General features: G+C 38.6%; 2 protein-coding genes across 2 annotated transcripts; both read left to right on the forward strand.

Annotated features, from left to right (window-relative positions):
* Nucleotides 1–1,175: 1,175 nt before the first annotated feature.
* Nucleotides 1,176–6,004, forward strand: LOC122664874 (LOB domain-containing protein 19-like). The gene is made up of 2 exons (XM_043860899.1): nucleotides 1,176–1,505; nucleotides 5,705–6,004. The coding sequence occupies exons 1-2, from the start codon at nucleotides 1,209–1,211 to the stop codon at nucleotides 5,996–5,998; spliced, it is 591 nt and encodes a 196-aa protein (XP_043716834.1). The 5' UTR covers nucleotides 1,176–1,208; the 3' UTR covers nucleotides 5,999–6,004.
* Nucleotides 6,005–7,941: 1,937 nt separating this feature from the next.
* LOC122664873 lies at nucleotides 7,942–10,128 on the forward strand. The gene has a single exon (XM_043860898.1). The coding sequence runs from the start codon at nucleotides 8,000–8,002 to the stop codon at nucleotides 9,887–9,889; it is 1,890 nt and encodes a 629-aa protein (XP_043716833.1). The 5' UTR covers nucleotides 7,942–7,999; the 3' UTR covers nucleotides 9,890–10,128.
* Nucleotides 10,129–10,358: the final 230 nt, after the last annotated feature.

Raw genomic sequence — 10,358 nt, forward strand, 5'->3', positions numbered from 1 at the left:
ACCTTTTCTGTAGGATTCAATTCACCAACGGTAAAAAGAAAGAGAGAATCTCCTCATCATGGAGATCTAAACCCTTTGATTAGTTGGGAAGAGTATCTTCGACTTGTAAATGAAGGGTGGAAGTTAATGATGATACAAGATTCTAATTACAAGATCACATCACTAGTAGTGTGATGATTCTCTCTTCTGGTGAAGAAACATTGAATCCTTTTTAATTAATTTTTGAGATTTTGAGGATTCAATAATCAATCGATCATCACAAGGATCAGCTTAATGTTGGGGGTATGATGTCTTGTATTTGGTTGCTTGATTTGAGAATTATATGGGTATTATAGTAATATTTTTATATACAATTTTGTTATAAATATGTAGCAATGATTCTTTTTCTGTAACACAATCCGAGAAAAGTGTGAGGACGAACGACGATAACCCTATTTTCCATTGATAGTAAAACAAATCTCATCTTACCGTGGATGTAGGCAATCTTACTGAACCATGTAAATCTTTGTGTTCGTTGTTTGCAATTTTCATTCTTTTGTTCATCATTTTAGGATTCATTTTCTGTACTTGGATTTAGAATCGCAGTGGAAGAATTTATCCAAGCTCAACATTTAATCATTAATTCTAATTCAGATCACAACATTTAGAATCAAAAACACATCCAAAGTCCAAACATGACCTAGGAATTTCCAAGTATCAAAGATGTAGACATAGTACAGATGCATACTGCCCAATGCACCACGCCACCACACTTAAGAATCCAACTATAAAAACATGGACAGTAATGTCTTTTTATCTTTTCAAGTGTTCAGAGGACGGTTGAGTTCTTAAATGTGTTACACTGGACAGTACACAGATGAAACCCATTTTCCAGTATGATTCGTATCTCGACCCGTATGTGTGTTTGCTTCACGCAAGAGGTTGCAAGGGTGGCTATTGCAAGGCCTACCGTGGCTTTAAAGTTTGAATCCCAACACAATACATTGAATGGAAAAAAATTAAACTATTTTCTTTGTATGACCCACCAGAGCTAACTACGATTCCTATCATTATATTAATCATCAAACACCCCAAAGTTACACCATCTCTCGTCTCCTCTCCTTTCTCTTCTTTTCTCTCTAAACACTCCCTCGACCCCACCGAGACTTGAGTGGAGAAAGGAGGATTTGTTAACCTCTGCAGAAACTAGAAAGAATAGATAGATAGATATGAGCAAAAGTATTAACAGCAATGATGGTGGGCCTTGTGGTGCTTGCAAGTTCTTACGCCGGAAGTGCATCAAAGGTTGCATCTTTGCACCTTACTTCGACTCATCAGAACAAGGAGCCTCGCACTTCGCGGCTGTTCATAAGGTGTTTGGTGCAAGCAACGTTTCCAAGCTTATCTTACGGTTACCCGTCCATATGCGTGTTGATGCTGTCCTTACCATCTGTTATGAAGCATTGGCTCGGATTAAAGACCCTGTTTATGGCTCTGTTGGTCAAATCTTTGCTCTCCAGCAGCAGGTATTCCCGGCCCTTTTTCTTCTTATTGCTTAATTAGGAACTTAAATGGGTAATATTAAAACGTTTAAAATTTGACTTTTGCAAGTGTTTATTAAGTCGATGAAGAAAGGATCCGACTCCTCTACTTCCGCCTGCCTGGTACTATCGTGAGTCTTCACACACAAGTGCAGTGAAAAGTACCGTCTTATCCCCGCTCAGGCAAGGGTAAAACGGTACATTTCACCTTGCTTGTGTATAGGACGCACAAAACAGTAGGGACAGGCGGAAGTAGAGAAATCGAATTGAGGAAAAAATCTAAGACATAATTAATCTGACTTTCGTGTTCTCTCATGGAAGAGTGTGTAGATCATTTTGATCACAGAGCATGCAGGGTTAGAAATTAAGATTTATAAGATCCACTACAAAGGTGCCCTCTCATGTTTGTGGAGGGAGGGAGGAAGGAAGGAAGAAAATAAACACCGAAGGTGACCAATAACACTATTTGGTTAGGTAAAAAACCAACACTCAACTTAAATTCAAAATTCTTTCTCATGCATTTCTTGGATAGGCCCACAACTTTGCCTAAAAGATAATGAAAACAAATATAGCTAGTTACAACTTACAAGTAGGTTGTCATCAAATATATGGATCTAATTGACCATTCAATAACTAATAATAATGGAAGATGTATCCTAGACTCCTAGAGCATATCATATATATGACTTAGTTTTCAGTTACGGATAAAAAATATATATCAAGTCTCCAATATAGTTTTCATTAGCTAAATAGTCATTATTTTCAATATTGGACCGGTCAACTTTGGACCGACTAACCTTGAATCAAAATTAAATAGGGAAAATTGCTTAGGTTTACAAATTTGATAGGTTTAAATTATAATTTACAATCACAAGTTACAAGTTTGAAAAGATTAACTAAATCCCCATTTCAGTAAAAAAAGCTAAAGGAAGAACCTAAAATACCCCTAACATCGTTTTCTCTCTCCTCCTTTTTCCTCCTCGGACGAAGGAATACCTAGGCAACCGCTCTCTTCCCCTCCCCTGCAACCCCACCTCGTCCTCCTCCCTGCAAACCTGTCTCGTACCACCACCTATTGTAAATTATATGCGTTTGATGAATACAACTTTAGATAGCCTCTCAGTACGCTAAGCCCTTGGGAGTCTTTGGACTTTCTCTCTTGTGCTTTCTCTGTGCGTGAAAGTAGTAAGGGGGAGATCCTAACACTCACTTTACCTTTTCTCCTTTTCAATTCTTACACACTGGAAAGAAGAAGGAAGATAGAAAGGTCTTTAATGAGTTTCTCTTTTTCGATCGATTAATCCTAACGAGAAAGAAAATAAAACAAGTTTTAGGATCTCACTATCTAAATTTATACATTTTCATTTTCAGATCTGTTCGTTGGGCTGCCGATCTATTCATATCTGATGTTAATTTAGTAGATTGATTCCTATAATGGTCAAGTGATGGAGAAAGAGGGTTTTAATTGTTGTTCCTTTTCACTTATATTGTTAATGCAATTAATCGATTCCAATTGACAAGACAATTCTTCGTAAAGAGAAGAATTCCATATTGAAAAAATAAAAAATCACTGACTTGAAAGTGTTGGACCTACAACATGCTATTCCGTTCTCATTTAATGTATTATTTTTCGTACTTCTCACTCACTCTTTCTATGTTGTCCAAGATGGATTCTGAATAAGAGAATTTCGAACTCATCCACCAGGTTTTTCTGGGTCATAAAGTTTAACATCTGAAATGCCTCCTTGAACTAGAGACACTTTGCTTCAACATCTCTTTCTTTCACCCACGCGTCTGTCTTTCCATGCCTCTCCCTCGCTTTCTGCATTTCTTTTCTTTCCTTTGCTTCTCTCTTTTGAAGGTAAAGCAAGGGGTGATTGGCGGTAGTGGTGCGGGGAGGGGGAGGGAGTGGTTGCAAAGGTGTTGTTCTGTTAAAGGAAGAGACAGAGAAGGATGTTAGGGGTATTTTAGGCCTTTTTTTGAACTTTTTTTTTACTTATATGGGGATTTGGTAAATCTTTTTAACATCATACCTTGTGATTGTAAATTATAATTTATACCTATTAATTTTGTAAATCTTTTTTTTATCTAGTAGATCTAGGCAATTTTCCCAATTAAATATACCACATCGCACTACCACAACTCGACTCTATGCGTACCCGTATATATTTCTATCAATTCTCTTCCACTTCTAATGTGGGACTTAAAGCTTGACACAAGTTTTAACTTCATTCTTCATTACAAAACAATAAACCAAAATGCGAGGAGATGTTGTGAAATATTTTTTTTTAAATAATAATAAAATACAATAATTTCATACAAACAAATGACCTTTTTTTTTTCTTTCTCTAATTCTCTTGCAAAATTTCCTTTTTGAAAAAGATAATGAATTTTCTCAACAATTTTTTTTATTTTTTCCATACATACCTATGCCTTTTAATGTAGGGTGCATCTTGTTGTCACCAAAATGATAAAATGAGAGATTATATCCTTTTTCTGATTGCCATTTATTCCCAAAAATTAATTAAAATAGGGGTAAAAAGGACTTTTAAAATAATGTGAAAGTGACTTGTTATTATATCAAAAGTTGTCATTGTCTTGCACATTTTTCAAGTACATATATGAAATGACACAATTTACCCTTAATGACAAAAAAAATGTATTATACCAAAATAACAAAAAAGTAAGGTTATAACAAGATTTTTTTTATCATGCCTTCAATCATTGAATAGGAGAGAAAGAGAGGATGTGTAGTTACACTTCTACCCCCAACCCCATCCAACATTTATAAGGCATAATCATGTACATACATGACCGTGCATAAAACTAGATCCCATTATATATCAAGACTTTTTCTAACAAGTTAAATTATATTGGTTAGATTTCCAATGAGAAACGGGCCAAGGAATAAAAAGAAAAAACTTCTAAGATAATCCTCTAGTAGGTATATTGAATTTTTCATACTTGCAATAAAGAAGGTTTATATTAGCTTTTTGGCCTTGTTTATGCCTTAATTATTTATGCAATCACTAATAAAGTTCAAGTAATAAATTAACAGATATTTAATTCTAACACATTAATATGTACTATTTTATATCATGGTATGCGTAGTTCTATATAAATACATGAACATGAAGACATTTATTAACCTAAGTTTACGTTACTCTTATCCGCAAAAATTATTATCATAGTAGTATAATAATATACCAGAATATCTAACATAATTTTTTGTCAACAAGTTATCAAAGTTTATTGGTTGTGTATTATAGAAGTTTTATCTCATTTGATATTGGTATCAAATATCCTTTTATACAAGGGTGGAACTTTTGTTGATGAATGCTAAAAATTGAAATTATTATTTTTTTAATTATTTTTTGACTGTGTATCCCTTCACCCATGATGAAATAGGAATTCCCTCACCATGGTCATCGGTACTGTTGGATTGGCATGAGGAAGGATAGTTTCAACTCTATACAATAGAGTGTGAGAGTTAACGATAACATATGAGTCCAATCACACGATCACATCACCTTCGTTTTCTACAGATGAAGTAAAACTTAGTCCTTTACTTTTAGTACAAGTAAAGAAGGATGCACCAATTTCATTTCGTTTATCGGTTTGGTTTACCATGTAAATGAAAAAAAATAATAATTTGTTTTTAAATGAATTTCAGGCTGGTATCAATTTCGGTACATTTTAAAAGGTCAATTCAGTTTCTTATTGGTTTCGGTGTGGTCCAGTTTGGGTTTGGTGTCATAAAATCTCAATCCTTAATAGATCCAATAGGCTTCATTTTGATTTCAATTCAGGCCAGTTTGGGTCAATTCAGTCCAGTTTTGTTGGTTCAGGCTAGGGTTTGACACCCAATTAAACCCAACCTGGCTAACTGAACTGGCAAACCAGTGAAGTGGTGAAAAGAAGGATTGTTATCCTCCCAAGTGCGGTGCACTACCCAGTGCTAGTGCACCACACTTAAGAATCCTACTGTAATAAAAACATGGGCAGTGACATCTTTTTATCCTTTCAAGCGTTGGGTGGACAATTGAAGTGTGATGCACTACACTTACCCGAGATGACAAATGTCCCTGAAAGAACAGGAGCAGAAATGTAATATTTATTGGGTTAATTAACCAGCTTTGATCACAAATTTTGACCTCTGGAGAAGATGTATTTTGGAACTGTAGGTGGTGAATTTGCAGACAGAGCTAGCCTTTATTCAAGCCCATCTCGCAACCTTGGAGCTTCCACCACCGCCCATGTCGCCAACACAGTCTCCAGCTGCCTCTGCAAGCCTCCATGCTTCTGGTACATCCACATTATTGGATCCTGTGCAGTTACAAGAAATGTTTGAGACGGCAAGTTGTTGGAACCAAACTGACCACCAAGATGACAACAATGGCGATCTGCCGGCATTAGCACGAGAATTTGTTTCTAAATACTTTCCAGGAGCAAGATTTCAGTCACCGGATTCCTGTTAGAGAGCCCAAAAGCAACTTGATGGAACCAATTTGAGATCAGTTTCTTAAAAGCAATTAAATTACCAAAACTAATGCTGTTGAAATATTATTTTTGGGATAAGCTAGCTGACATTAATCCTCTGTATGTTTTTTATTTTCAGTAGTTTTTTATTTTTTTATTTTTGGTAAAGTTTTATTTTCAGTAGTAGCGTTTGTAAACCATATGAAATGAAATCGTTTCATTTTGGTTTCTCTATTGCATTTCAATGTATGGTACATGTTTAGAAAGAAACTGAGTCACAGATTACTCAATATTTACAAGGTCTGTGCACAATTCGTGGGAGATCGAATACATAATATTGCTCCGAGTACTCCAGGCATGTAATGAAGAGTGACCGGTTCTGTATTGTGTGTATCATGAATTGAGGTCTCACAAGTCATATCCCCTGACACCACCTCCAATTAGAGTTCACATCCTCTACTTCCGTCTGTCCCTACTTTCGTGTGCGCCCTACACACATCGAGGAGGTCTTTACGCGCCTCGATGTGTGTAGGCCGCACACGAAAGTAGGGGCAGGCTGAAGTAGAGGATGTCGATTCCCTCCAATTACTATGGATCCTTTCTAGTACTTGTCAGTTCTAAGTGTGTTCCTTAAGAAAAGAAAAAGGAAGAAGTAAAGAAGAAAGTGCTCTCTTTACATAAAGGTTTGTGGGCAATTCTAATTAACCATATGGTACATCTAGTGCTATTTTGATTTTGTATGCTTGTGTTCCACATCACCATCTCTTCATGCAAGTTTTTGAAAAATTAAAGCATTAGTCATTTTTAGTATTGGGAAAGAGAACGCTAACCCGTTGGGTGGTTCTTGTGCCCAAACACAGGAACACATGGAAAAAGAGTTCAACCCCCAATGAAATCGAAGTTCTCATTCAAAAAATGCCTTTGTGCAAACTCTCATTGGCTCTATTGTTGGTGAAGGGGCTGCATGACCCATTAGCATTCTCTTGCCCTTAAGTTTTTTTTTTTTTTTTTTGGTATAAAGCCCTTAAGTATTTTAGGGTTGAAGGAATGAAAAAAAAATATGTGTGTGAAAAAATTAAAGAGGACATTTCCCAAAAGATATCTATCCATGCAAATTTTTGTTGGCAAATATTTTTTGGCTTAAAATCAGCACAATGATATACCATTTCAAGAAATCCACAAGCTTTTAATCAACTTTTGGATTCAGAAAAGTATTCAATTGATGGTGTGCCATATGATAAAGTTTAGCTATATTATTTAAGAGACCAACTTAAAATTTTTTTTTATTCCATTCAATGTTTTAAATGTTGAAAAATAAATCTCAATTAAGAATTGGTTTTCCTTCTTTCATGATTGATGATTTTACTTTTTAATTGGACTTGGTATGAGCACATTTTAACATTAACTCTCATATCCAATTGTATAGGGTTGAAAATATATTTTTCCTGGCATTTGATAGGAGAGTCAGATCCCATGGTTAAAGAGATTCTGTTTTCACCATAGGTGAAGAGAACCTGAATTCCCTCACTAAAATCATGGGAGAAAGAATCCTATCATGCAACATGGTAGTTAAGATGGCCCATGAAAATTGACATGTGAAGGTGGGGGTAAGGTGATATTTTCAGTCTTTCTGTGTGTGAGGCGTACATTAGTACCAGGCAAGTGGAAGTAGAGGATCTCGATTGAGTGATTGATTAATAAATAATGAAACATGCCCGTGTAGGAATTCCAGCCTACTCTGCCACAAGATCAAGAGGAAACTGGAAAAGTGAGAGGAGGGAGGGAAACAGAAAACTTGGTCCAAAAAGAAAAGAAAACATATCCTCAATCTAATAAAGTAGCCTTGATGTCAGAGTAGAAGAGATATGAAGCTTAGGTTTACTTTGTGGAAATCAACCGTCACCATCAACTCTATTTCTCTCCACTTTTCTCTGCTTCTGATGAGCCCCTACAAAGCTGAGGACCTCCTCCACCACCACCACTACTACCACCACCAAATCATGGACCAGCCAGAGGAATTGCAACCTCCACCTCAAACCCATATACAAGAGCCCTTCTCTCTCCCTTCGATGCCCGAAATTATGGTTTTCAGAGACGAGGACGACGAAGAAGAAGACGAAGACAAACACGGCGACTCACCAAGCCCTAGCTCCTCCGATGCCGACGACACCCATCACCAGCACACCACCACCGCTACCGCCTCGTCCGCCGCTGCTGGCACAGTTCCCCCCGGCATACACCAGCGTGCACCGGTCTACATCAACCCTGAACCCCATATCTCCTCTCAATTCTACACCTTCAACCGCGACTCCCATGCTCTGATGGTCCAGTGCATTCTAGACCGACGCCTTGCTACGCCCGAAGAGATCCGCTGCGCCACCCCTCGGGCTGTCCTCAAGAGCTGGCGCTCCGTCTGGAAGGACCGTAACGAGGACACCGCCTACCTCACGGCCTGGAAGCGCATCCAAGACAAGCTCAATGCTCACATCGATGTTCAAGGTAACGAGGTATTGTATTTCAAGAACAATTCTCAGCAGTATGTGTCTCATATTAATCAGTGGCAAGACATCGTCATGAGCTTCCACGGTGATGCCGATCTCAAGCACCTAGGGCTGAAGGAGACCATTGAACGAATCAGGCAAGTTTGGACCGTAGGAGCCAAATTCTACGGAATTCCCGAATCATTTATTAGGGTTTGTGTTGCGTCCTGTCCTGTTTGCTCCGATGCTTCGGGGTCCGCTCCCAAGAGTAAACGCCGCAGATTTGAGTACACGGAGTCGTTCGATGTTCCTGCCAAGGAGGTCCCTCACCGTCTCCAGCAGCTGGCGGCGAAGCACAAGGTTGTCCTTTGTATTCGTCAGAAGTATATCAGGTACAAACCCTTCATGGCGGAGGTTAAAGATTATGCTTGTCATCGGGCTGGGGAGCCTACGGCGAAGAAATCGAGGATTTTGAAGAGGGAGCCTTATGCGTCGAAGCGGTGCGGTTGTGGGTTCCGGATTAGGGCAATTGTTCCGATTGCAAACTATAACGAGAAAGACAAGACATTTGTGTATCAGGAAGAGGGGATGGCCGTGTTCAAGCTTTATGCTGTACATTCTGGGCATGAACCAGGGCCGTTGGACGGAAACGCTAGGATCATACATAGGGTTGTTGGGCATAAAGGTGGATTCTTGATGGATCAGGATACTGTTTATGGGTTGAATGAGGATACTGAGACGGATGCATTTGCCCTTGTGGCTAGGGACGATGGTGATTTTCAGCTTTCAGTTTTGCACCAGGTACAGGAACTTAGGGCTGAAATTGGGCTGCTTGAGGGCAGAATCACAAAAATGCCGCAAGAGCTGTTGGGTTCGCTGTCTAGAGAACTGTCAGAAGTTGTGAATAGGGTTAGGAGCATTGGGGAGGATGCATCTAGACCAATTGGATTACTTCACGATAAGCAGCAGGTGGAAGATGTTTTGGTGGCAGAGAATGAGCTTGCACATTGGGGTGACCACCACCATGATCGGTTATATGGGGATGGCAAGGACGCTGAGCTCATTGAGGATGATGATGATAGTTTTGAACAGACATTTGTGGATGTTGCATCTTGGGATCGAATGAGGACAGAATGTAGGAGTAGAAAATCTCTGATGAATGATAACTGTAAATCTGATAAGTGGTTGAAGGATGCTTGTGTTGATTTCGATGAGAAGAGCATCCTCAATTGTGAGGATTCGAAGTTAATTAAGCCCATGAGGATTGATGGTACAATTGATGCGAGTCTTGTTGGTTTACAGGTAGACAGCTTCTACCCAGATAATTCTAAGTGGTATGATTCACCTTGCAGTTTGGATCCTAGTACAGATTGTGGAGATAGTGGATTCAGACATGAGGAGATCGTGTAATTGTAGAGCATAGTTATAACTTTTGAAGTGATGGCCATTAGTTGGAAGTGGGATTATAAATTATGTACACTGAAGATTGGAACCTACCGCACATACTTTGGCATCTTTACTGTTCGATAGCTGTGTGGAGTATCCCTTTTTGCTGCCTGCACAGGCTTCATTAACTTTTCTAACCATGTTGTCAGCCTTTGATATGCTAGACTTGGTTCTTGACAATGCATATAATTGACTTTTCTCCTTGTTGGTTCTTTGAAGCACTTTGTTAGTCAGAGTATCTTGTCTACATAGAATTATTTAGTTCATGTGCTGTATTTCCCACTGCATCCCTACTGCTAAGGGGGGCATTTACATGGGCTCCACTGGATTCATGGCTGCAGGAACAGCAACATTTCTGATTCAGTACCATTTTTCATTAACAACTTCTGCCACTTTGCTTGATTTGCATGGGAGCCGTTCTGCTTGTGTTGCT

Source organism: Telopea speciosissima, chromosome 6 (assembly GCF_018873765.1).
Source record: "Telopea speciosissima isolate NSW1024214 ecotype Mountain lineage chromosome 6, Tspe_v1, whole genome shotgun sequence".
Classification (NCBI taxonomy): Eukaryota; Viridiplantae; Streptophyta; class Magnoliopsida; order Proteales; family Proteaceae; genus Telopea; species Telopea speciosissima.

What these genes read in the sequence shown, in the direction of transcription:
- LOC122664874 (XM_043860899.1), top strand. Translation starts at nt 1,209, where the DNA reads ATGAGCAAAAGTATTAACAGCAATGATGGTGGGCCTTGTGGTGCTTGC. An exon ending in TCTTTGCTCTCCAGCAGCAG is followed by an intron (nt 1,506 to 5,704) that starts GTATTCCCGGCC and finishes TTGGAACTGTAG; the next exon opens with GTGGTGAATTTGCAGACAGA.
- LOC122664873 (XM_043860898.1), top strand. Translation starts at nt 8,000, where the DNA reads ATGGACCAGCCAGAGGAATTGCAACCTCCACCTCAAACCCATATACAA.